This window comes from Python bivittatus, unplaced genomic scaffold (assembly GCF_059951505.1).
Source record: "Python bivittatus isolate LINGU-HERP-01145 unplaced genomic scaffold, Pbiv_v1 ctg000330_np1212, whole genome shotgun sequence".
Taxonomy (NCBI): Eukaryota; Metazoa; Chordata; class Lepidosauria; order Squamata; family Pythonidae; genus Python; species Python bivittatus.
In genome coordinates, this window is record NW_028277058.1 from 35,442,979 (window position 1) to 35,470,323 (window position 27,345).

The window sequence follows — 27,345 nt, forward strand, 5'->3', positions numbered from 1 at the left end:
CCTTCAGACATATCTGAGATACTTAGCATCTTTCTGCATCAGCCAAAAACAGGATTATAAATTTAGCCCAGCTGAACAAAGAAATGCCACATATCTAATTCTTCTAGGGTAGCGTTTCTCACTGCTGATTGTAATTAAGTCACAAAAAGCAGCATAATACAAAACATTGATCCACTGGCAAAACAGATTAAGATTACTGCAAACGTATTGTCGAAGGCTTTCACGGCTGGCATACGATGGCTGGTGTGGGTCTTCCGGGCTGTGTGGCCGTGTTCTGGAAGTTTTGTTTCCTAACGTTTCGCCAGCACCTGTGACTGGCATCTTCAGAGTGCACGAGCACAGACAGGAGCAGGAGCACCAGAGTGCAGGAGCACAGACAGGAGCAGACAGGAGTGCAGGAGCAGAAGATGCCAGTCACAGGTGCTGGCGAAACGTTAGGAAACAAAACTTCCAGAACACGGCCACACAGCCCGGAAGACCCACACCAGCCATTACTGCAAATCTTTTTAAAATATGGAACCAGTGAGGTCAGTTTAATTAACTGCTATATCATGCTTCCAAATAGAGGATGTAGAAGGATTTAGTATAGATAAAAATGAAGTAATAATTTAATTAATGCTAAATGAATGGAAATCCACCCCTAACAAAAACAAAAGATGAAGTTAGTGGAACTGTTATACATCGAATTTACACTGACAACCATTTCAATTTAGATAGAATTTTGACACCGCAAAACATTGTAGGTCTAGCATTTAATGTATTTTGTATTATATTTGTACTAGGAATGATACATTCCTCTATTTTTCTCTTTTCTCCTAGTATTTCCATATTAAGTTCACCTGTATCCCTTACTCTTTACTTAATATCCAATCACTATTGCTCTATTTGCTATTCTAAAAAGACACTGGTCATTCCTAGGCATACCCAAAATAAGAGCCTGACTACAGTTTTGAGCCAATCCAGAAAAGGATACAAGAGGCCATATATAATTTAGAAGACCTTATCTTTACTAGCACATGTAGACACCAAGATGACAGGATTTCCATGTGTTAGTACTTAACAATGCAAAAACTTCCTCAGATTCTCAGGTCCACCCACATCCAAGGAAATTAAGATATCTCTGCAGATCCCTTGTATAATTGTAATTGCTGGAGTAGTCAATGTGCCTGAAATTTTCATTACTTTCCAAATTCTTGAATCAGAGGGCAGAGCAACTTCCTGAATCACAGAAGGGTAAGCCTGCATAGCTCAAAAACTCCCACACTGAACATGTTTGCTTGAGGATGAAGGGCAACCAAGTCAAATATGCAACTGGCATCCCACCTGAATATTTCTGTACTTTCCAAAGCACAAACAGAAGCACATACAAAGGGACAGCAAAATGGACATTGATCATCTTCATTACAGTCCAAAACACCCACCTTTAAAAAAGACCAAACACAAGTATATGTACATTAATTGGATTTCCATAGGTTGTCTGTAAAAGCATACCATCTTCTTTCCCCATTGTAAAATAAGCACCAACCGTAGGGAAAAGAAGAAGGGAAGCATAAAAAACCAGTCTGTCTCACACAGTTTATTTAACAATAGGTAATAAGAAATCAATTAACAGTCTATACAGTGATCGAAAGTTCGTATTTATAAGTAATCAACTTTAATTGCATGATTTACAACATTTGAGGGTTTTTTGCTTTCTATTTTCAAGTTTTACAGAAAATGGAAGAGGAGAAAAAGGGAGGGGAGGGAAAGAGAAAGCAAGCATAAAGAAGAAACCCCAGGGATTTTCGCTCAGGTTAAAATTTTACCCTTGGAATAGTTTCTTACCCTCTTTAGTTTTTTCCTTTGTTAGATGTAAAAATAACAAAAAAAATCTTTCAAGAAAACAAACCACAATATATATACTACATCCATTTGGCAGCTGCCCCCATATATTTGCAAAAAAGTTGTCTTTTCTACATGTACAAATTTTAATACTTGAAGTTTAAGTTCAGACTCTGGTATAGAAAATTCTTGGAGGACAAAAGTAGACTTCGGAGGGGAGACTGGGTTTCTTAATATTTTTTTTTTACAGTTTTTAAAAGAATTGACATCTTTCCAACCAAGGAAGAAAAATTGGTATTTATCTTTAATATATATTTATATATATATTTATATATATGCACTGTAATTTTAAAGCAACATTCACCTTTTTTTGTCCTCCAGTTTAGGTAATGTTCTGTTTTTTTGTTTTTTGTTTTTTTTGCAGTAGACAAGAGGAAAACCAGAATAGGGAAAAAGTTAACCATTTGCCTCAGTAAATTATAACTATCAATATTACATATTTTCATTAATTTAAAAAAAATAAAACCTATTGGAGGCTAGTGAAGGAAGTCATTTGGTCTGTAGCCAAATAACTATCCGCTCCCAAGCACCTCCCCAACGCACGCGAAGGGAAAACAAAAACAAAAAAAGGACTGGTTACGATCCCAGCCATAACAAAAATATATTTTCTTTGTATTCCATTGTCCCCCACGTTCAATTTGTTGGGTTTTTTTGTGTGTGTTTTTAAAACCACAAACTACTGTTGCAGATTTCAGATGTATTCCAGGGAAAATGTTCTGCTAAGAAAGATTCAAAAAAATTGTCTTCAGTACAAAAAGTCTTGAGAAAATAAGGTTTTTTTTGCTCCCAAAATGCTACAATGTATCTTAGCGTATGTCTAGTGTACTCTGTGAAAGATTTGAATTCAAGTCTGAATTATCTGAGCTGAGTCCCAGTTCTGTGGCACTTGCACCATGGAGGCCTGCCATGCCTGGATTGCTAGCAAGCTGCGAAAGCATTGCACTCTGGTCCGAGCTGGCAAAATGCCCTTGATCCATGGGGTTAGCCTGGGCAGCTACCAGTCCTGGATGTGGGGAGCTGGTCTGTGGGGAGACATGATGTGGAGAAGGCTGAGGTTGCATCCTAGGGGAAGGGCTGGAGTGGGGTGGCTGGGATTGGGGCCGTGGTGAGGGGACAGGCTGTGGAGAACGAACTTGATTGGTAAGCGATGATGGAATCTGTTGACCTTGTAAGTGTGGGGACTGGGCCTGATTAGGAAGCATGTGTTGCTGAGGACTCATAGGATTGGGTTGAGCTGGAGATCCAATCTGCTGTTGGAGTAACCGCTGTTGGTAAGCCTGCTGCAAATTTGATCCTGTGTCTGCACTCATTGCCTGAGGAAGCTGGCTCATCTGTCCCATATTCCCTTGCTGCAACTGCTGCATATGGTGCTGCATTCGTTGCTGCTGCTGCTGCTGCTGAGGATACCCGACTCCTTGGGGCTGTTGGAACTGGTTATGATTGGCTATGCCAGGACCTAAACTTGGTCCTGTTCCTTGTTGCTGCTGTTGACGCTGTTGTTCAATCATCTGTCGTCTTAGCAGGAGATCCCGGAACTGGGGAGACATCCCCGAGTGATTCATGTTCATCGGCTGTGCCTGAGGATTCATCCCACCCATGGCTTGTTGGGGTGGAGGCTGCTGAGGTGGTGACTGCTGAGGCATGCTAGGCCTCTGGACACCTGCTTGCATTGGATTCATGTTCTGCATGGCTGGATTTGGGTGAACACCTTGCTGTCCTGGCATGGTCTGCTGCTGCTGCTGTTGCTGCTGCAGACCTGGCTGCCCCTGAGGCATTCCAGGCTGTCCTGGCATGCCTTGCGGATTCTGACTCCCAGCATACTTGGCAGCCCGCTGCTTAATGAAAGCAGCTAACAACTGGGGGTTTGAGTGCAAGATGTTAAGCACCTGCTGCTGCTGCATGGGAGAACTGGGAGACCTGAGAGTCCTCAGCAGGTTTTGTAAGGCTGCCTGGGGCAGAGAACCTGGTTTCGATGGAGCTGTACCAGGTACCTGACCCATTCCTGGTTGTGGTGACATATTCATGGGCTGTCCAGGTTGGGCCATTGACATCATTGTTGGTCTTTGCATTCCTGGCTGCAGTTGCTGAGGTTGTGGCAACCCACCCTGGGCCCATGCTGGCTGCTGCTGAATTCCTGTTGATCCCATCCCTTGATCTATGTGCCCACCAGGACCTCTGGCCATCTGAGGTGGTGTTACACTCATAGGCTGTATTGGATTCATTTGAGGCATCTGGTGTTGAATAGGCCTCTGGAAGATTGGAACATGAGCCATCTGCCGCTGGTGATCTGCTACTCGTTGTATCTGCATGGCTATTTCCACTGCAGCTGCAGGAGGACCCTGGATAGGTGGCTGAACAGTCTGAGGAGTTGTTGGAGGAGTTACCTGGCCACCTGCCTTGCCTTGGGACACAGCACCAGGAGGTTGAGTTCTTGCAATGCTATATGGAGGCATGTTATTAGGAGGTGCAGATTGTGGCTGTGAAGCAGGCTGTGGTGGAGGCTGAGGCTGTGGTGTTTGAGGAGTTGGTGGCTGCTGGCCTGTTGGAGTAGTTGGTGTGGCTGGTGTTGGTGAGGGCAACCCTTGCTGTTGTCCTACTATGCCTGTCCTCTGCATGCTTGCCATCCTCCTCCGAAGCATCTGGGCCTGCTGTAGGCGATGCTGAAGCTGTTGCTGACGAAGTTTGTGTTTGATATTGAGGCAAAATGGCACTGGGCACTTGTTCTCCTGGCAGTGCTTAGCATGGTAGCAGCAAAGAGCAATGAGTTGCTTGCAAATTGGACACCCTCCATTGGTTTTACGTTTGCAACCTTTCGTGTGCTGGACAACCCTCTTCATCTTTTGACAAGATGGCAGTGAACAGTTGGCATTGCGACACTGGCAGGCATGGACTAAAGACTGGATGCAACGCTGGATGCTCAGGCGACGTGAATCACCAGGACTCTGAGTGGTGGCTGTCTGTTGGTTGTTGCTCTCATCATCAATACCAAGGCCCAGTTTCTCCATCTTGTGCTCATGGTTTTTAGTGTTATAGCAGGTGATGCACAAGTCATAATCCTAAACACAGAAATAATTAGTCAGATACCTGGAAATGTAGGCCTACAGAAGTTCAGTAGTTTACCAACTCAAAATAACACAGTAACATTTTAATATGAGTTTAAGACTGCATTATTTATGTTCTACCAATCTCAAAATGGTAATGGTAAAGTTATCTAAGAAAAAAAATCCTTGTATTTTATGCATATAAGCATTTTTATCCAGATATAACATTTAAAATAGGCCAAAGTAAAAAGCTGGGCAAATTAAAAAACCAAATACTTATTGGAGTTAATAGGTTGCAAATATCAAAAGTATACAATGAAAACCACAGAAAGTAAGTACATTGGTACTAATACACAAAGAACCACAAATGAGGGGCTATCTCCTATTTCATATTGATGTGGTCTTACAGTGCTTAAGTCCATGGGATACTCAGGTAAATAAACAGGAATCCCTACTAAAGAGAGTACATTACCATTTCATAGACCCCTGTCATATTATAAAGTTCTCCAGTAGAGAGGGGCTATACTGAGATGACAGAGGTATCTGTGTATTATCTAATGATTGATTACAAGGGGAAACTGCAGACAAAAGGAATTCCTGAAATGCAAGTTTAACCAGCTGCTTCACTATAGGTTAGGCATACCTCACAGACAGTGCAATGCCATCTTGTCTCCACATGGTGCTTGCACTCATTGCAGGTATAAACAAAACGGTCCTGGCTCTGAGTATGCAGCTCTACCAGCATACACATAGTTGACCACATTGCTCTTCTCAGTGAGGAAAACTCAAGATGTTTGTCTCTAGCAAGGGTAAGGAAGGCATCACGCCCATCCATTAAGTCACATGGAATAAGTGGATCAGGTTCAATGATGGGAGGCAGGGAGTTGGCTTGAGGACCAGCAATGAGACGGATCACAAAGAACACCTGTAAGAGAGAGTGGCCTATTTTAGGTTCTCTTCTAAGCCATATCCTATAGAATGTAGAATATAGAATGTTTGATGTTCTATGCTTTTAAGTCCAGTGTGAAATGCTTGTATAGGTTACAGATAACAGAAATAGGCTTTAATTTTTTTCCATTTCATTAAATGCTTATTAGAGCAGGAAGTATAATTTGGAGGAGGTCCTTCCACCATGTACTAACTAAATATTGAAATGCAGCTATTTAATTTTCTTTAATGATCCAGCCATAATCAATGGCAAATAAGTGGTAGTGCAAGTAAATGAGGATTTAAATATATACTTTTATTTCATCTTACCTGGAAATGATAAATTATCAGGTAATAATTGGCTGGATTTGTACAGAATATGAAGTCAAAGCCAAAAAAAGCTGTATTACAACTTAACACACTGTGTGAACCCAGGCAACATTTCATTATGGTTAAGAGGGAAGTGTCCCTCTAATATATGAATGATATCTCTGTTTATTTAAATAAAACAGATACTTTATTTCATTTTCAGAACATAATCAATTCACTACCATCAAGCTACTTTGCTGACTTATTGACTTAGGTTATTTTAGTCTGATTGAATGACTTGTGGGGTAAGACTGTTTTCTTCCATTATATATCTTGCACACTTTTTTCTTGTATGTGCTTTAGAATATAAACCCATGAATATATTTTATTCTACATACCCATCCTACAATTTGTCAAAAATGTTCAACATCTTAGATACACAAAATAGCAGTGCTTTTAAAAGCTGTGCAACGTTATTAATTTCTAAAAATCTGATGATACTCTCCCAGCTTTCTCATTCCCGAGCCCATGAGCATGTTTCATTGTCCTTTTATTCTTACTTGCCAACTTCAGTCTTACATTTCCTTCACCTGCCACTTCCTTCCAAACTCATGTTAGGAGGCCCCTGAAGTGTTTACTTTGCTCTTACCTCCTTGTGCTTTTCCATAGTGGCATAGAGTTTCTGGGAAAGATCATTGGAGACATTGGGCATTCCTGGTTTCTTTTTGTTACCACGACTCAAACTGCTCTTATTTTTACTGGTCTTCTTGTTGTTTTTCTTTTTGGCATTTTTACTATCTCCTTTGCTAACCTGAAAGTGAACAGAGTCAAATTTGAGAATTGCAAACTAAATTTTGTTTAAGGCCTTACCTTTCCCAGAAGAACTGAAGCATCAGCTTGACAAAACCTTCATTAATTCATTCAGGCCAGACCTTCTGAAATACTTATAGGAGTATCAATCTCTCACCACAACAGGGTTGAGAACAGTGGCACATGTAACACCCTTCTAGTCATTTTAATGTCACCCCCAAATTAAAATAAAATACCTTTGGTTGAGCCTTAGTCACTTGCTCTTCTGCATCAATTAATGTATGAACAATTCTGGAGCAAAATATATCATTTATTTTCTCTACTTCTACATTTTAAAATGTCATGGATGACTTTTTGGTAGAAACTATTTTCTTACATCAGTGCTCTCATTGCTAGTGTTCTCTTCTCTCTTCCTCTCTTCCTCCTCTTGTTCTAATTCCTTAATGCTCTCTTCTAGAACATTTGGCCAGAAGTCCCCTTCAAAGTAGGGCAGCTCTTTTGCACTTGTTAGACGGTCTTCCGTTGCTTGCTTAAAAATATCCTGCAACACAGAATATCTTTCAGCACACATTTAACAACAAGAAAGCAGTCTGAGAAATATATGTAAAAAGTTGTCTATTTTCTTAAACCTCGCACCAAAACATAGTTTTCCCAACCTATATTATGTATCTTCCAGATCTTTTCTTTTTAATGCACGCTTGGGGATCCAGAAAGATGAAATGTTATTTCTACCACCACTATTTGAAAATCTCAAGTAGCACACAGGCTTTATAAATATCAAAACTAGATATGCAATATTGTTTTCAAAGATGTTTTTACACTTTTCTGAAGAACTGTGACTTAGGAATAAATAGGTAAACAAATGTGATACCTTGTAATCGTGGACAATGCGCTCTGACACAGATTTATCCAACATCTTTTTATACCATTCTTGCAGTCGTTTTGGTTTGGGAATCTTTTGATCAGGAGGATGGCAATGGAAAATATAATCATCTCCTTCACTAGGTGGGCAGGCCCAGATATGTCCAGTTGTATAACTAGCAGTAATGAAATAAAAAATCATTAATCCCATTATACAGTATTTCAAATGTGCTTACTTCATTTAGTATCATTTTGTTACCTTTTCAAAGCAAGAATGCTTCCTCTATAACAAGATAGCTGAATCTGAAATATTCTAGCTATGTCATATCTGAAAACCTCAGAAGTAATAAATGAAGAAAAGGGGTTCAAAAGCTTTATAGATACAAACACTTTCTGATGTAGAAATCAGTGGAAAGTCTGTACATCCAGTCCTATCCATCAAATCTGTCCTAAAATTTCTTTGTGCAAATAACTAATGCAGCCAGTAAATAATATCTGCAAACTAGAAAAAAATCTGTTTTGTAATATTTTAGTGATATTAACTGAGGCAGCTTGAGAATAATTTCAGGTTCCTTTGCTTTGGGGATGAGACAGGTAGGTCAGATTTAAGGAATTTTAAAGCATTTATTATTTTTAATATTCACCATTTTTATGACTTATTTCTTCCATTATCCATTACCTTAGGCTCTGCTGGATTCAGCTCCAGTAACTAATCACACAGTACTCAACAGCTTATAGATGAGCAGATAGAGCTGGTATACACAGAGTTTCTAGTAGAAGTCAGATATATTCAGAATTTGGCTTCTTTTTGGAATTATTCACACAATGTTCCCTGCATGTTCACCAGCTAATTTCTGCTTTAATTTATGTTAACTGGGTTATGAAAATTTGAAGTGCACTGCTAACATTCTAATTTAGATGCATCACTCATTCCACATATTCTATTTCTAGATCCATATAAAAAACTTGTTTATAAATACATAGACACACTGAAGGCAAGACACATTTAACTTGCCATTGAAAAGAGTACCTTTCCCAAGTCAAAATTATGATTGAAATAAACCAAGAAACAAAACCCGTGAATACAATTAATTGAACGTATCTCTGCTCAGAATTGCATTATAAAAAACTCCATCACAATGATCCAAACATAATCAGAATTTCCTCTTATAAGGGTAGCACTTTTCTATATGCTACCTTTTCTTTAAATCATTCTCCTTTGCAAATTTTAAACTTAGATTAAAACTAGCCTAACAACGTATCCCACATAATTTAACCTTAAATTTCTCTCCCAAAATGATTCAAGCATCAATGAAGCCTTTAATAAAATGCTAATAGGCTAATATAAACTAAGACCCACAAACTGCTCTCAGGTGATCCATCTTAGATACAACTGATCTTCATAATATTGACATAAACCAACTGCCTTTATATCAATATTTCAGGTATTCTTTCATTTTATTCTTCTCTAGCACACAGTCCTCCCTTGGGACCTTCCATATGTGTACCCTTCAGTGAAGAAACTAAAAAATTACATTCTACAACTGTAACAAAAGTTCTTGTTTGCCACTAATAGTATACTAGTCAAAGCACATCTAGACCAAGATTATAAGATACATCCTGAAAATATACTTATCTTCTGAGTGCTACAGAGAAGGGATTGGCAACATAGTCTAGAAACATCTTATTTGGTGGTCAGCAGGCTTTCTGCCCACTTGACCTCAACACAATTGACATTTCAAATCTGATCACTAGTCCAAAAGGACTGCATATTTCCTTTATAGATTACAATACATGATACTATATAATATCATAAAATATAGAAAACTTACCCCAACTTCTTAACATACTCTAGGTAACCTATTAGAATTTCATGATAGACAGCAGTCCTTAGGCATTTAGGGCGGAAGAAATGAACACTGTCAAGGTAAGATATGTATACTCGCCTAAAGAACAGAGAAAGTTCATAAGCCATAATCAGAAGCATTTTACAGTATTCAACTATTTCCTTTTTCTTCCATCTTTCAAATACCCCCTAAAAAAACCATTTAAAATCAATACACCATTAGAACTTAAGGAATTTGCCTTAACTTCATCTTTCATAGCCTTCTTTTAAAAACTATTTCCTTATCCTAACTAAGTTTACCTATTTCTCAGATAAGATTTTTAAAATATTAATACACTCAGCTCTGGAGAAATGAAATGCCTCGGTATGCCCACGTTAATAGGTCTCCTTTGCGAGCTGCACTGGTTGCCAGTTTGCTTCCGGGTGTGATTCAAGGTGCTGGTCGCTACCTATAAAGTCCTACATGGCATTGGGCCTGGTTATTGAGGGACTGCCTGTTTTGCATAGTATCTGCCCAGTAGGTTCAATCTGGCAGGGTTGGTGCGCTCCGGGTTCCATTAATTAAACAATGCCATCTATCGGGATCCCAGAAGAGTGCCTTCTCTGTAGCAGCACCTGCCCTCTGGAATGATGTTCCCCCTGAGATTCGAATAGCCCCCACCCTACTGGTATTCTGAAGGGTCCTGAAGACATGGCTCTTTGCCCAGGGCTTTGGGAAGGATGACTGATGCCCCTTTCTTCCTTTTCCTTGTTCCCCTCTTGGTTTATTTTCTTTGCCATCTTCATTCTTTTGTCTTCTGCTGCTTTTGTATTGTTCTTTATTTTTAAATGTTTTTAACAACTGTAAATCGCCCAGAGCCACTGGGAGTTGGGTGGCATATCAATTAAATAAATAAATAACTACAGAACTGATTCAGAGGAGTCCAAATTGTGTTTAGTCCTATAAGAATGAACTTTCACAGAATTAAACATTGCATATTGTGATATCTTTTGTAACTTGAAATAAGCCAATCTGTCATTTGACTTGAACTAGAAAACTGTGGTTTCCACTTGGCTTACAAATCAGGAGTGGAACGTAGTTACCAATCTTGATTTTCAACCTAAATCAAACCAAAGTTTCCCAGTGGGCCAAAACAGCAAATGACAGCTTGAAACTAGGAAGGGAATTGATATGTGTAATTGGAGTAAAATAAAGGTTTCAACTCCACAGTTTATTGAAAATGTGTTGTTCTAGAGGCAAACTGTGATAGGTGGTTTAGGTTTACACAGTTCCAAAAATTGCTAAAATACAGATCTCTTTAATAACCAAGCAGCTAACCATAGCTATTGACATGCTTAATAAGATGCCCTCGCTATCACAATAGCAATATGTAACACATTTTATTAATACTCCAGCATTTAACTTTATTGTAACTCACGCAATCAGGTAGAATTTAGGAACGTAGACAGAAAAAATAGGACATTATTTTATGATGCCACTCTTAGGAAACATATATTTCTCCAACAGCTAGTAATCATATATGTTGCAAATGGCCATTTGCAGTAAAACTACAGACTAAAAATTTAAGTCACCTGATCATTAAAATGTCCCCAATATACACTTTTCCCCTTTAAAAGATACTACCATACTTGCTACTGCTTGGTTAAAAGTTCCCAAAAACAATTTACCATCAACCTTGAAGAATGACAAGTAATGGAGGTAAAACAAGGAGGGGGTAGAAGTTTTAAACCATATACAACTGATGAAGTTACAGAACGTTCCTGCTAGTCTTCTGAATGAAATTTTCCACTTCTTAGGCATTTATCTAGCAATAATCCAATTTTAAGAATTATGAAAACAATAACTGATTTATTTTTTTTTACCTCTGGTTGGGTTGAGGGCAATCAGACCCATACTCCTGAACATGCATGCCAAAAAAGCATAAATCTACACCATCAATCTCCTCAAAAGCAAAGAGTGCTTTTGTTCGATAAGGGAATTGTTCTGCCATCTCTCCGCTATCTACAAACCTGCAAAATTAAAAGGTATAATATAAAGCAATATCAGCAAATTTAATACTATCATGCATTATAGAATGCTATAATATGGAAGCTGCCCAACAAACAAAATATTATTTTAACATTTTATTTTAATAATTAATTCACTCTATTTTGTTCTACTATATTTTAATTCCTTTCCTGGGAACTATTTTATAGTAAAGCAACATATAAATAATAAACCAAACCTAACTAAAAGTGCTCACAAGTACAGAGGACATTGTAGCAATCTGGCAGGATATAAATCTAATAAATAAATAAGGACATGAAGATGTTTATCTATCCAACTTTTTAATAAACTTGTTTATCCTCCAAAGCCTCATTTTTACCATCTCCTGCTTCCAAATTTCTTCTTTTCAATCAATATCCTGTACAAAAAGCAGCTCAAAATATGCAATAAATTACAGACGTGTTGAATCATTACAAAAGTCTCACTCATGTATCACTCAAAATTTAAAAAATGAGACTTTATCAAATTCTATACTGCAAGTTCTTTTGATAAACAAAGCAACATTTTATTGCTTAGACAAATGTAGCAATAACACAGCTTAATATTCATACAGAAAAAAAATGCCATTTGAAGGTTTGAGGAAAAAGTACCTTGCTTTCATTCCAGGTTTAACCTCTACAGTTTTCTCTGAGGTATGAACCACTCTAACAATGACTTCGCCTGATTCAGGATGATTCTGTCGTCTCAGGAACTCATTCACTCTGTTTTCCAAGAAGCTACCAAGTCTAGTGGTTGGTAATCCTACAAAAATGAAGATTTCTTAATAGTTTATCATTATTATAGCATCAAAATAGTCCATAAAATGATGCTCTGAACTTGTGGCTCCAAAGTTATAAAGTTACAAGTACTTGCCCTGGTTGATCAACTAAAACTTCTACTAATTTACAACTTAAAAAGTGCACACTGAAATTACTCCAGTAATAGGTTTCAATAAAGCTAACATAGCCTCATCTTTAAAAAGCTAAGTAGGGTCATATCTGTACTTAGCTAGGAAAATACCAGAAAATCCTAGGGCTGTAGACTAGGTAGTAAAAAAACAAACAAAAAACGAAGATGATAAAGCATGTCCAAGCTGTTGCCAAAGGAGAGCTGACATTCTATACCTCCTAAGCAAAGAAAAGTAAGATATATTCATCTTGAATATATAGTAAGATGATACGTCTGTTCTAGCCCAAATTCAGGAAGATGTTGAACCTAGAACAATCCGCCTTGGGTCGGTGGGTGAGTTATCTGAATGGAGAAAAATGGAGCTGAAGAATAAACTCCCTGAATTGTTATCTTGAAGTTAATATTTCCATTTTTCAAGAATTGAGCCTGAAACGTTAACTGCAAATTAACAACAGTCAAAGATTTTTATGTTTGCCAGGTTTTTAAACTATAAAATGATCAATAATAAACCTCTATTGAAGACATATGTTCCTGATAGGGCAATACTGCTGGAATTCAGTATTGGAATTGTTGATCAGGTGAACATACTGCAACTCTGTGTTTTTCTCCAGTATATGTCATCAAAATGGGTGAGTAGTGTTTATGCCACACAATGTTAGTAGGGCTGCAGTCCCTAAAACATTACTTGTCAATTAAAACAAAGGGACTAACTCCCAAATCAGTAATTCCTGCAGATCTGGCTATATATTTAGAACAGTGGACATCCTTCTGTATGTCAAACATCTGAAGTCTCCATCAGATCACCTGACTCTAGAACTCTGTCCTGAATGAAACTCAACTTACAGAAGGCTTGGGGAATTAGTATTTCAGGTTTGCTGGAAATAGCTTTATCTGGCTCCTCTGGACTGTTGTTTTTATTCTACTTTTCTACTTTGATTTCTTTATGTGAGATTTATTATTATTGTTTTTACTTTACTGTAAACTGCTTTGGTGTTAACAAAAGACAATAAGAAACATTTAAAATAAATACATCAATTTAAAAAAGCAAATATCAATAAATATGAAAAATGCACCAATCTCTACTTACTTCTAGCAGAGAATTTGTTCTCTCTTCGGGTTCGTCCTGATTTTTTTAGGCAACCATCACAGACAAAGCTAAAACAGAAGGAAGAATTAAAATTCCTACCACTTTTTGCAATTCTAGGGTAAGAATGCTGGTACCAAAAAACTAGAAGATGGCCCACCAATAAATATTCCACTGGAATTTTAAAAAAGCTTTCTGAGCTTTGAGTATGGAAACTTCCTATAAATAACAACACTAAAATTACATCAAACTTTGTTAATGAACATCTATTAAGAGGGTCATCAAAGATCACATGGAACTATGATAAATTATAGTATTAGCACATTTTCCAAATAGAACTATAGTCAGTGTGTCATTTTTAGAATTGTAAATAAATCCAAAAGGAAAAGGAAAAGCAGCATACCCAGATGGCCAGATTACTTCATTGTGAAGTACACAAATCTGATGCATCTTTCTTCCACATTCTATACATTCAACAAATCTGGAAGAGAAAAGAGCCATAAACACTCAAGAAACAGTTGATGATAGTTATTTTAAAAAATGTTTCAGTATTAAGCAGAGATTATGCAATGTAACAAAATCTATATAGTCTTCAGATCCTCAGAGTTGCTGCATGTGTACCTTTAATCAGAAATAGACAAAGAGTGGTATCATTTTGTACTCCAAAATTATACCGCTCAAAACTGAAGTGTTATCTCTCACACACTGGCAGAGATCTGGGATGTTAATTCTACACTCTGCTATTAAATAAAAGCAACTTAGGCTCCACCATACCTATAAATATTTGCAAGTATACATATCTACCTACTTACATATATAACGGGGGAGGGGAGGATGAATCAGTACACTAAAAAAACTAATTAAATGTTTAAGATGAAAGGAAAGCTTCAAAAATGTATCCAAATGCAAGTCAAATTGTGTTCCTAGTACAGGTAGTCCTCATTTAACAACCACAAATGGTACTGGCAACTCTGTCGCTAAGGAATGCAATCATTAAGTGAATCACCGGTGGCCGGTGAGACATCATGTGAGCGTGACTTGTGATTTCACTGCTGGTTTCTCCATTGACTTTGCTTGTCAGAAGCTGGCTGTGAAGCTTGCAAATGGTGATCACGTGATCGAGGGATACTGCAATGGTCATAAATGTGCACCAGCTGCAAAGTGTCCAAATGGCAATCACGTGACTGCGGGGATGCTGCAATGGCTGTAAGTTTGAGGGCCACTCATAAAGTCACTTTTTCAGCACCATCGTAACTTCGATCAGTCACTAAATAGGGCAGTCATTAACCAAGGACTACCTGTATCATCAAACATGAGTAAAGCAATCAATATTTTTCAGTCCCAAAGCAAAAATAAATGGGCAACAAATGGGCAACACTGATGCTAGCAAGTGTTTCTTTTGTTCTAAGGATATAAATTTAGCTGCTCAAGCATCACTTACTGTTCTGGATCCAGTGTATCATTTTTCCTTTTTGAAAACTGATCTTTATTTATTGTGCTGAGGAGAGAAATGGGGAATCTTAGTTGTGGTAAGAACAGGCATTAACATAGTAAAAGCAGTTTTAGATCTGCAGCAGACACATCTACATTTTAATAGGACCTTCTAAACATACTGCTTTTTAAGACCTTTTTGGGAATAAAGGAAAGGTGTGAATTGGACAAGATGATATAGTATCCCAAGCGAATACTTCCAGCTCTCCAATGAAAACAAAATACTTTCAGAGAAAGAACAGTAGATTTAGATACCTGGAAGCTCTATGGTTCCTACTTAAAAATGTGCAGCACAACAATGACTATCCATGCTTAAGTACTAAATCCCCAATTGATGATAGCACAAAACACAGAATGGGAGAAGGTACTCACATTATTAACAATCTGGTAAGAAGCTCCAGAAGATTTCTTCCTTATGGGGCATAAAAACCACCTATGTTTGTAAACCACCTATCAGCTATCCACCTATCTCATGGCTGGGAGAGGGGCGTACAGAAGTACAGAGCACATTCATTTTCAAACATGATTAGTAGTTTGAATTAAAACACAACCTACTTGTTCTATCAGTCAGGCCTCTTTATCACTTCTCACTTCTTGACAGAGAGGTCTGGACACAGTTATCCATATGCAACTCAAGTTAATTTCTTATATAAACAAACTAGGCCAGGAATGCCATAATTTGTACTTTTTAAAACTTTTACACAAGGTTAATACAATGTACCTGTGTGAGGTTCAGAAATTCCAGCTGATCCAGAATTTCTCATCATTAAGGCAGGCCATAAGGATATCATTACAACTGTAAGACTAGAGAGCTAACTGGTAACAAGCACGATTTGAACTACTGGTTTAATTTCTATGGCCTGAAATAATAGGTACCTGAAAGAATGTTGCAAGTCCTTTCTAATGCATGAGATCCTTATAACAGATAAGTTCCTATAAGATCAGGACTTTCTGGTAATAAAGCTCAGATTATGCAATTGTTGCCTTAGCAGGATTGTCTGGTTAGCTCCCTATCACCTTTTGACACTGGCAAACTCATTTTCTGGGAAATATTTACCAGTTCAGAATTCAACCTAGTTTACAATTATGTCTGCTAAATTTGGTATAGTTAGTTAAAAAACATACTAAAATAGCCTTTAGGCAATGCAATGATAAGAGCTTAGTACCTTCTATGAATTGAAAAGTTATATAAAGAAACAATTCATTTGTTTGTGGGAACAGAAACATATACCTTGCTAAATATTTATTGTAGCTGTTTTCATTTTCTCACAGTAAAATAAATAAAAAGAATTAAAGAATTTACAGCACCATTCATTTGTTATAATTTAAAAGTTTAATATAGCATTACATTTTTATTTTGTTTTCCATAAATGTAATATTGCCAAGAGAGAGTTATTTCAGAACACCACCTATGGAAAATTCATAGTTCATGAGAAGTATTGACACTACTACTTTGCAGAACATTATGCTCAGTAACTGAGAAATTTATTACAACACGCTTCATTCTGCTATTGAACAAAATGAAAACACGAGAACTCCACCATAAAACTTATTTCTAGAATTAGTGAATTAGCTGAAATTAGTGGCAAGCTGCTGAGGAGAAAACAAGTAGAAATATATCACTTTAAAGAAACTGTAAGAATGATGCCCCCACTTTTAGAACTTGTAGAATTTCTCCAGCAACTTTCATATGCATGTTACCAGGCTACAAAACTTTATATCTCTATATTGTAGCTTGTATTGTACAGAAATAGAACTTTGAATTTTATTCATTCAGTATCTATTAAAAGGATTTAACAAGACAAGTTAAACAAAATATAATTAGACAATTATTCCAGATCTAAATTTTCCTTTGAACTTTTTGCTTTAACATGACCCCTTTTTGCACAGCAAAATCATTTTTCAGTTACAGATTGCTAAAAAACCCTTAGTATTAGACCTTTATGCACTCTAGTATTCTCTCTATATATACTGAATGAAAAAAAATCTTGACAGTCTTATTATTGCACCAAACCTGACCTGAAGTTTTAAAATTAGAATTTGTTCTGAAGTCTATCACTTGGAGGTTTAACTTCTTAAGAAAATTTTTTACTGCAGCATGGCTTTTCAAAAAGATATAGAATGTATAGCATGATATGGTTGCTAGTACCATGATCACAGCTTTTGAAAGTTAAATGCTATTAAAGAGAACACAGCTACTCACGTTTGTGGTTGTGATGGATCATCCCCCAAAGAAACGCTCTCTCCTTGGATTTCGTTGAAGCACTTCTCACAGAAATGATACCTGTCGGCAAGAAGGCCATATTTGGGTGAACTGTTCCGTCCACACAACACAGCCCAAGCCAAGCAACGAAGTCACCATTCACAGCAGGCCAAGGAGGGGGGCGGGAGCAGAGAGCAGGTCATCAACGACGACAGGGACATTCAATGATGAAGATTTATGGGACCCAGAGTTTGATATTGGTTGGTTTTGTTTTTTGTTTTTGTTTTGTTTTGGGTTGTTTTTTTGTAATCAAAGCCAAGTGCAGACAACGACAAGCATGAAGGAGAAATAAAAATATACATACAAACAAAGAAATGGGGTTTTCAGGACAAAAAACAAAAAACACAGAAGCAAGACAGGACAACACAAAGCAGAAAGCCAAGGCAAAGCACAGATTAGCATTAAATCTCTCAAATGGGATTACAAGCAGCAAATTATAGCAAACAAAATGTATTCGGTTAAGTATACCCATGCTCAATTACCAATCAAAATGAAGAAAAAAGAAGGGTAAGTGCAACTGCTGCTCTGACAGCTGCATAAAGATAGCAATTTTCTCCACAGAACATTTAGTATGAAAGAGCTGGATAGGCATGAAAATAAACTATCTTGCAAATGCTCAAATGTTTATGGAGCATATACTTAGTTCCTGAAATATTTGTTTGCAACATCTCTTTAGAGGAGCTCTCTGAATAATTTTTATTCAGTTATTCATGATTTGTCAAAATGTTAGATGCAGTAACAGTCAGCTGCAAATCTGTAAATTCTTAACAGGTGAAGTCCATAAATTTGGATGTATGGAATAGCTGTTGCATTAAGAGGATTCCATCTTCATCTGATTTGGATTTGATGTTTTCTACTTTCAAGAGTTTATAGAAACTGCCATCTGTCTATCAGGAAGTGCGCACAAACACAAGGAAAACCAAAACCAAAACCAAAACAACAACACAAAACCCCCAAAATTGTTACAATATTTTAAAGCAAAACAGAAACAACACTGTCAGATCTGTAATTGCTAAGGAATGGATCATACAAGTCACTCCCCCACTCTTCCTTTTTTTCTAGCATGTAATAAAAGTTAATCATATACACTGATACTAGTATATCATCAGTTTGGACATTCAGAAAATTAGAACACTAAATGCCATTTACTAAAAAGATTTTGACTTTGAACAGCAACTCTCCATTACAAGTAATAGTCTGAATGTGGCATAAAAGATTGCAGATTAAAAGAAAAAAAATCACCTTCAGGTGATAAAACTGTCCTATCAATTGAAGGTATATAGCTACAAAAATACATATTTTTGTGTTATAAATATTTTTTGTGTTTGAAACAAAAATTCTTCAGCTTCCTGCCAAAAGTATCTAACCCCACCAAGAGGCTTATCAGATGTTTGAGGAGCCCAAAACAAGTAATAATCCTTCTGTTTAAAGGAAGTCTTTAAAAACACTGGCAACAACCTTCACCTCTTGCATTTCCGAAAAGAGTAAATCATCACAACAGTAATATATATATAGACACACGCACACATACACACACGCACACATTACTGAAGGTGCATCAGTAGAGTACAGAACATCTGCTGGTTGCTGGAACCCCAAATCAGGTGGACCTTGAACTAATCCAGTTGTTAAGCAACAGTACTTAGCATTAGTTATGTTTTAATTATCTTAATAGTTATGAGATCTCAACTGTGACACAGTAAGCATTCTACTTTCAATTTGGTTTTTAAACCACAGTTTAGTTATTACTGCTGTTAATGTGACAACATGGATTTAAACAGAGAAAAATATTTTCTCTCTTGAAAAAATACTGAAAGCAAAAAAACAATGAGCAGATGCACTACTACTTTCTTACCTGTTTTGGTAACTGTAATATGTAGCATCTCGTGGAATTGTGCATAATTGTTTGCCATAACAACATAAAGTCTGTGGTGAAAATTCCAACTGTAAAGAAAGGGGGACAGGTTGCTTACAAACATGTGAAACTCATAAGAACTTAAAATATAAATACTGTATTACAGACTGAAATTAGTCAAGTGGGAAGACACAGTCTACATCCAGTGGAAAAAATATAAGGGGAGGGCATCTTTTTGCACCAAACTACTTCAACCAAAGTGCTTTGGAAGAGTTTTCATGATGCTCTGCGCAAGCTCGTAAATCTTCAGTGGATGCATAGTACAGAGATTATGAAAAATATTATAATTTTAAGTATTTGTGCATATTTAACTCGTGGTTGATGCAAAGAATATTTACTGAGAGATTCTGTTCTGGTGGATCAAAACTAATATTGCCTACATTCAGAAACGGTTTATGGCATCAGTACAAACTTGATGAAGATGGATCACACTTAATTCCCAGGATCTCCAACTTCTACATTTGATTAGACAGAGATCCATGTATTTTCTTATCTAGAAATCTAGGTTTCTAGAAATCCAGAAGTCCCGAGATTTCCAAGAACAGATGGGAAATTCATTTCCAGATAAATCAACTCTCTTGTACACAATTTAAGCTTCCTTTAAAATATTCTTTCATTTGCTTATTAAGGATTATGTTACCTAATTTTACTTGAATTTTGTGTTCTGTACTGAGTGTATGAACTTGAGTATTGGTCAGTAACCATAATAAGACTGAATTATTATAAAGCAGTAATTATATAAGTTATTATTATAAGTCAAGTTAAAACATTATGAACAAAAGCATTTGAATTTACTTTTTTAAAATTGTGGATTAAAGGCTTGAGAGGATTAACACAAAATCATGGGGAGTTATAGGGAAGAGACAGAAAAAAATCACAGAATGCAAGTTCACATCACTTGATATTTATATTTACAATCAATACTGACAAGTACAATTCTTAGAACTAGGTATTCAATTATCTTAACAACTATTACATTTTCCCACCTACTAACTTAGCTCCTTCCTCACCTTTCGTCCACAGCAATAGCCAAGGCTCTGCATAACTGGATCAATTTCCTGCTCAAAAACCTCTGCCAACTTGGAACAGTACTTGTACACTCTAGATGTTTTACGATTGTAAAGCCAGGCATTGTTGAACATAAGCCAAATATCATCCACATATTGCCATGGTTCCTGGTACTGTCCCGTATCAAGCTTTCTCTTGATAGTAGAAAGATCCATGGGGTTCTTTACTATATCAAAGTAATCCTGCCAAGACAAGGCATTAATAAATTATTCTTCTGAAACTTCAATCCTAATATTGGACTTCATTTTCTTCCTCTTAAACCTGACAAGTCACTTCTCATTGGACAATTGAAATGCACTATGCATGATGGAGTTGCCCTTGAGGTCCACCCAGAAGTTACAGCTGGTCCAGATCACAGCAGCACAAGTAGTTAAGAGTGCACCTTGGTATGCCTATATAATAGCACTACTATGCAAGCTGCTGATTACCACTGGGCTTCAAAATGCAATTCAAGGTGTTGATGGTTACCCATAAAGTCCTCTATGGCACAGACCTGAATATTTGTGGGACTGTCTCCAATTATCTCTGATCTTTCAACAAGATCAGACATCCAAAGTGGTGGTTTTTGGAAAAAGACAGCTCAAAATACAATTGGCACTTGGATGGGGAGCCTGCAATCAAATAGATTCCTTCTCATATTTAGGAGTGGTTTTTACGGATACAGGGTCTTGGGCCAACCACTTCAAATGAAGTTCTATAAAGGCAACAGCAAGCTCTAAAGTACTAATTAAATTACTTAGTTATAACCATCCAAGCACTCTGCACCCCATTTTAAAGGTCCACAAAGCAAAAATTGTACCAATGCTAACATATGCCACAGATCTGTGGGGCCCATCAAAGGCCTCCTTACTCGAACAAAATCAAGCATGCTGTTTAAGAACTATCTTGGGGACTGACAGGAATACACCTGCAGCAGCAGTAAGAGCAGAAACAGGCACCCATTCCATTTACATTCTAACAGTAATTACAGTCTTTAATTACTGGTGGAGGACCCTCTCATTGGAACCTGACAGACTACCAAAAACATGCCTTGAAGAAACAGATGGGCACACTTCAATCCACCACATGGATCAATCAACTTCCCCAAATCATCTCACATTTCCGCTTCTCAACACAATATCTATTCTCAGCCAGACATCAGGCCAAGGCAATATTCAAACAAAGAGTCCTGGATGTTAATACTCAAACATTCAAACTGCAAACATCAATCCCTTGCAAACATCAGGTAGTTGAAATGGCTGGCCAAAAATAAATATCCTTTCAAACAGAAAAATATTTGACAATGGGTTTGACTCAATACCATAGAATAGCCCTTACCAGAGCAAGATTCGAGCAGCTAGATTCTATGGTTAAATATGGACGTTTCTACCAAGTGCCATATTTTGAGAGAATGTGTGTTTGTGGAGCATGAGAACTAGAAGACATTGCACATGTCCTATTCAACTGTCAATTATATGGCTCAGCAAGGCTTCAGTACTTATAGACACTACTTGATAAAACCATATATTGGGACTCTAACAAAAGATTATCTTATTTCCTTCAGGGCACAAACACGTTATATAGTCTCTAGAACTGTTAAGTTTATAATCGGGGCGGTCCAACAGAGAACATGTTTTATAGAACACACTGGGGTTGCATGCAAAGGTGATGAATTCACCTAAGCATAGAGTTTTTGAATTTTAATACTGACCTTATTATATATCTCTGCACTCTGTTTTAACTTACACTATTTTATCTTTATTTTGTCTTACCTTACCTATAATCTCACTGTAGTCTATTTTATCTCATTTTATTGTATCTCACTCTACCTCATTTTATTGTATTTTATTGTGGCTGATGTCCATGCTTTGATATAGTTAACTGACTGATCAATAAAGTAGGGGGGAAAAAAAACAAGATCAGACAGGGTTGGCATGCTCCAGGTCCTAACTACTACGTAGTGTCACCTTATGGGACCCAGGAGGTATGGCTTCTCTGTTGTTGCGCCTGTTCTGGGAACAGCAGCATCACCCCCCCCAAAATACAGATGGTCCTGACTCTACTGGTCTTTAGAAAGTCCTTGAAGACTCAATTCTTCCCCCTGGCACTGGGCCAGGATGCTATGCGAGCTTGCCTTAGCATGAAGTATGTGAGTTATTGTCTCTGGTACTGTGCCTGTGTTTTCAATCATTCTTGAATGTATTTTCATCTTTTTAATCCCTTGTTACCTGCCCAATCACTTATCAAGTGGGTGGCAATATAAATTGAATAAAACAAATATCAATACTTCATTCCTCAGCCAAGCAAACCCACCCACTTGAAACCTCAAGGAAGTGCCTACTCTTCTCAGGAACTAATACAGTTTGCTTCCAACAAATTAATGCAAAGTCCTAATTTCAAATCATCACTTTACTAACTGAAATGCAACAATCATACTCTGTAGAAGACTTCCATAACTTATTCTAAATTATAATCCACAAAATACCTACAGAAAATTTATGACAGACAGATTATACTTTATTACAACCAAGGGCTACCCAAATTGAATGTTTTACAATACTAAAATAATATAAAAACAGTAAATACCTTATTACAAACTACTACAACCCATCAAACACAATGAACGTAATCCTTAAGAAAACATATACATCTACATGCACATACATGCATATATATCTACATAAATATTTACAGTGTACAACTGGATCAAGACAGATATAATGAAGTTTAAGTTATGATTAGCTGACATATTGCTCTAAGGAACCTACTTTGCCCAAATTCAAGGAACCTACAGCTATGCACCACAGAAAAGTTGTGCCACTGAATGATTGATTGATATAACTGCCCATCTCACCCAAGTGACTCTGGGTGGCTTTCAAGTATTAAAACAAAAAAACCCACAACATAACCCCAGACATCCAAGCATAAACAATAACATTGACAACAGCAGAGCTATCTAACCACCTGACCCAAATGCCTGGAGAAACAGCCAGGTCTTCAATGCCTTGTGAGAAGCTAACAGGGTTGGGACCATCCAAATCTTTGAGGGAGATGCTGTTCCACAGGACAAGCACTGCCACTAAGAAGGCACAACTCCTGGTTCCAGCAAGATGGCATTGTTTCATAGGTTATAGGTGAATTGCACCAGAAGCCTACTGGGAGTCAGTGCAGCTCATGAAGCACTGTGTTATACAGATGTTACAAGAAACACCAAAAACTGCCTGCACTGCTGGTTTTCTCTCACATAGTTTAATGGCAGATGGTACGAATTCACTCACCTGCATCTTGTGTATGAAAAAAAAATCATAATAGTTGCTGAACTCCTTTTTGCTACCAGCATTGGATGTTCTATTTGGGCTTACGACTGAATGAATGGCATTTATGACCAGTCCTCAAAGTTATGGCTGTTGTAGCACACCCCCCCATGGTCACATGATAAAAATTTGGGCATTTAACAGCCTACCTGCATTTATGACTGCAGGGTGCGGTTCAACTCCCCCCACCCACCTATCTCCCCCTCATCTCTGCCCTTTTGGCTGCCCTGCCCTCCGCCGCCCCTGCTGCCCTGCACTCCACCACCCCAAGCTGATCTTCACTGTCTTCTTCCTCCTGCTGCTGATGAGGTGGACCCGGCCTGGCCCTTCGTGAGGCAGCTGCTGGCCGCACAAGGCCTCGGGAAGGCTGTGCATGGCCAGCAGTTGCCTCATGAAGGCAGCAGGGGATGGCATAGTGCAGGGTGGCCAAAAGGGCAGAGATGGGGGGAGACAGACAGGCGAGGGGAGTTCAAATGGAAGTGAGTGCAGCAGGGCAGGAGAAGTGTGAGGTCCTGACCTGTGGCCTAATGACCACAACGCAGACTACCGAAACTGCTGTTGCTAAGCAGTGTGGTCACGTGATGTTTCACCTAATGACTGCATTGCTTAATGATGGATTCTAGTCCCAATTAGGGTCATTAAGCAAAGACTACCTGTATATAAGGTCTTGTAACATATTAACAGAAATAATTTTTTTTAAATGCACTTACAGGAATTCCTAGTAACTGAGGATCCACAGGCTGCCGGAAAGGAAGAGACTCTGGGTCCTGACGATACAGTGCCTCCAAAGTTGGCATAAGTGCCTGTCTCAACTCTTCTGGCTTGAAAACTTTGAAAAAAGTTATGGAAGATTAAAGGCAACAAACCAACCAGGTATTACCTGTTTTAACATCTAAGCAATGTATCATGTGCAGTTTCACTATTCAGTGTCCAGTGCTGGACAGAATCTATCAAACTAGACTTTGATAGGGTTATTAAAAATAATTTATTGAAAGGTTAATACATACAATGTATTCAGTTTTTCTAATATTGAATAGCTGCATTTCACAGGTCTTTCTTCTAACAGATGAGAGATTCCATTCTGGAAAAGTATTTCTAGTACCAAAATGTTCAATATAAATTCAAATCCCAATTGAAGAAAATGACTTTGCCTCCATATGTTGATGGCAAAAAAAAGTTCAACTTACTTTTTCTCTTTGACTGTCCAGAAGCAGGTGAAGACTGAGTACCTGGAGTACTAGGCCTTTCCTCCTCTTCCTTTACTTCTTGCTTCACTTCTGGTTTCTTTTCCTCCTGTTGTATTGGTTCAGATTTACATTCATCTGCTAGGGGTTCAACTTTAATCTGGAAAACAGATAGTATACTTAACATTCTGTATATTTTTTTATCTATAGCAACTTGGAGACTACTCTTCTGTATAGATATTTTTGTACTGTCAATATTGATAGAAATAATATGTTCCCTCTGAACTTGTAAGAAAGGGTATAGAAAACACATAAACTGCATGTAAGGCCATGATGCATGGACAGACCTGGCTACAGTCAAATGCAGCCTTATAGCACATGTACACAGAATTACTGTAGGCTAGGGATGTGTAGCATTGTGCCTCCCATGTGCCTTGGATTACAATACTCTGCTACTGGCTATGCTGACTATGACTGATGCAACTTGAAATCCAAAGTATCTGGAAGTGTACCTCTTGCCCTACCCAATACTGTAAGTAATCTACATTTAGTTTGGTCACCATTATCTTTTTGTTATTTTTCAAATGTTCTCCTTGACTAAAGTACTTTTTGCAAGACATTCATATTTTGAATGCAGATTTAGGTTATATTAAAAGGAGAGAAAATCACTTTTCTTTATGATGGCATGTTTTCATTTCAACACATCTATATAACTCCCTATGACCCTGTTGTTGATACTGGAGGACCTAACATTGGCAAGAAATACAAAGACAGATTCTATAATAAAGAAAACTTGCCCACTGAGACCTCCAGTTTATGAAGCATTTTAGTTTTATTTATTAGCCAACTGGTCCAAATGGTAGAATGGATAGAGCAGCCTTTCCCAAACTAATGACTTCCAGATATCCCTAACTTCATCATCCATTATTCCTCCTTCAGTCACCTCTGGTTTTTCATCTATTTGATGATCTGTGTGTTCAGAGTCCTCCTCTTCCATTTTAACCTCCATTTTAATTTCAGGTAAAGGTTGTTGCTGCTGTTGTTGCTCAGGGGCAGCTTGCTGAACATTTACATCTGCACTGCTGGTGGATGGTGGGTTTGATACCTGCCCATCAATATTTACACCTGGCTGTGAAAGCTAGAGAACAAAAAACAATAAAACCAGATGATGAATAGTGAAACCACATGACTTTACCAAATTCATTTTTTTGTTTCTTTTTGTGCTTGTAAATTATGTTAGCTCTGGCAACTCTTTCTACCAGCACGAAAGAGATGCTGTACAATAAATTTAACATTGCTTATACTTGTCCACCATGGAAGCATGCTCATTTTTTTATAGTTGTCTACTATCTCCAAACACATGTCATTAAAATTAAGCTGATGGTATTTATTTTTCATAATACCAAATTCCACTAAAACACCATTATGGAGAAAAAAGTGCAAGTTTGAACATCTACAATTCATGTTCTATTCCTTCATGAAGTGTACACCCCAAAGTAATTCATACTGTATGCATGTCAAAAGCTTTGTTTGAAGTTGCACTTTTGAAAAATAATAGCATTAGAAGAATAAAAGTTTTCTTACAGGTGTTGTAGGATGTTGAGGTTGCAGTGTCGTTGTTGGGGTGGGTACAGATGCAGTTGTGCTCTGTTGTGAAAGAGGTTGCTGTGGCAACTGCTGCTCTGCAGAAGGGGTAACAGAAACTGGAGGCTGCACTTGTGGAGTCAACTGAGCTTGTGGGGGTGTTGGAGTCTGCCTCTGAGATGGGTGCATAGTTTGTGACTGTGGCCCAGAAGATGTTATTTGAGAAACAGCAGCAGGGGCAGAGGCAATTGTTGCCTGTTGTGATGCAGGTGGCTGCTGCTGTTGGGATACCAATCCTGGGGGTGTATGATGAGGTGTGGGAGTACGACTTGGTACTGGAGAAGGAGAGTTACGATGCAATGCAGACTGTGGAATGGGGGGACAATGAATATGACCCCCTTGAGAGCCAGGAGCCACTGCTGGAGATGTCACAGGACAGGAAGAGCTGGTCATTTGTGCCTGCAAATCAAATCAAATCAAATCAAATCAAAACAAAACAAAATCAGTTTGTGAATATACTGTATTTAGAGATTTTGGGTCCAAATTCACTCTCTAAGGACTAAACGCTTCCTGTTCCTTCTTCAGCTATTATCACAAAAACAAGAACATGCTGAGGAAGCAACAGCAAATGGACTTGCTGATGGTCCATTCTGGGAAATGAGCATGACCCTGGCCTACCTCTTCCCAAGCTCACAAAAAAGCAAGGTACTATCAATGAATTAAGATGAAAAGGAAAAAGACAGAACAGAATTCAGAAAGACAAAGTTTCAAATAAAAATAAAAATAATGACAATGTCACTGACAAATTTATATGAAGAACCTGGTTTCATTTTTGTACATCCCATTTATCTAC

General features: G+C 37.7%; 1 protein-coding gene across 1 annotated transcript in view; it reads right to left on the bottom strand.

Moving 5' to 3' along the window:
* Nucleotides 1–1,561: 1,561 nt before the first annotated feature.
* Nucleotides 1,562–27,345, bottom strand: part of EP300 (EP300 lysine acetyltransferase) — a 74,510-nt gene continuing 48,726 nt past the window's right edge. Inside the window, exons 14-31 of the mRNA XM_088141010.1 lie at nucleotides 26,493–26,951; nucleotides 25,852–26,046; nucleotides 24,912–25,068; nucleotides 24,435–24,553; nucleotides 20,374–20,613; nucleotides 19,304–19,392; nucleotides 17,389–17,469; nucleotides 15,136–15,192; nucleotides 14,098–14,175; nucleotides 13,698–13,765; nucleotides 12,313–12,463; nucleotides 11,539–11,685; nucleotides 9,662–9,775; nucleotides 7,840–8,005; nucleotides 7,345–7,509; nucleotides 6,808–6,969; nucleotides 5,566–5,847; nucleotides 1,562–4,937 (exon numbers count right to left, since the gene is read on the bottom strand). Of these exons, the coding sequence (XP_087997136.1) occupies nucleotides 2,688–4,937; nucleotides 5,566–5,847; nucleotides 6,808–6,969; nucleotides 7,345–7,509; nucleotides 7,840–8,005; nucleotides 9,662–9,775; nucleotides 11,539–11,685; nucleotides 12,313–12,463; nucleotides 13,698–13,765; nucleotides 14,098–14,175; nucleotides 15,136–15,192; nucleotides 17,389–17,469; nucleotides 19,304–19,392; nucleotides 20,374–20,613; nucleotides 24,435–24,553; nucleotides 24,912–25,068; nucleotides 25,852–26,046; nucleotides 26,493–26,951 (4,980 nt within the window). The 3' untranslated portion in view covers nucleotides 1,562–2,687. The remainder of the gene's footprint in view (nucleotides 4,938–5,565; nucleotides 5,848–6,807; nucleotides 6,970–7,344; nucleotides 7,510–7,839; nucleotides 8,006–9,661; nucleotides 9,776–11,538; nucleotides 11,686–12,312; nucleotides 12,464–13,697; nucleotides 13,766–14,097; nucleotides 14,176–15,135; nucleotides 15,193–17,388; nucleotides 17,470–19,303; nucleotides 19,393–20,373; nucleotides 20,614–24,434; nucleotides 24,554–24,911; nucleotides 25,069–25,851; nucleotides 26,047–26,492; nucleotides 26,952–27,345) is intronic.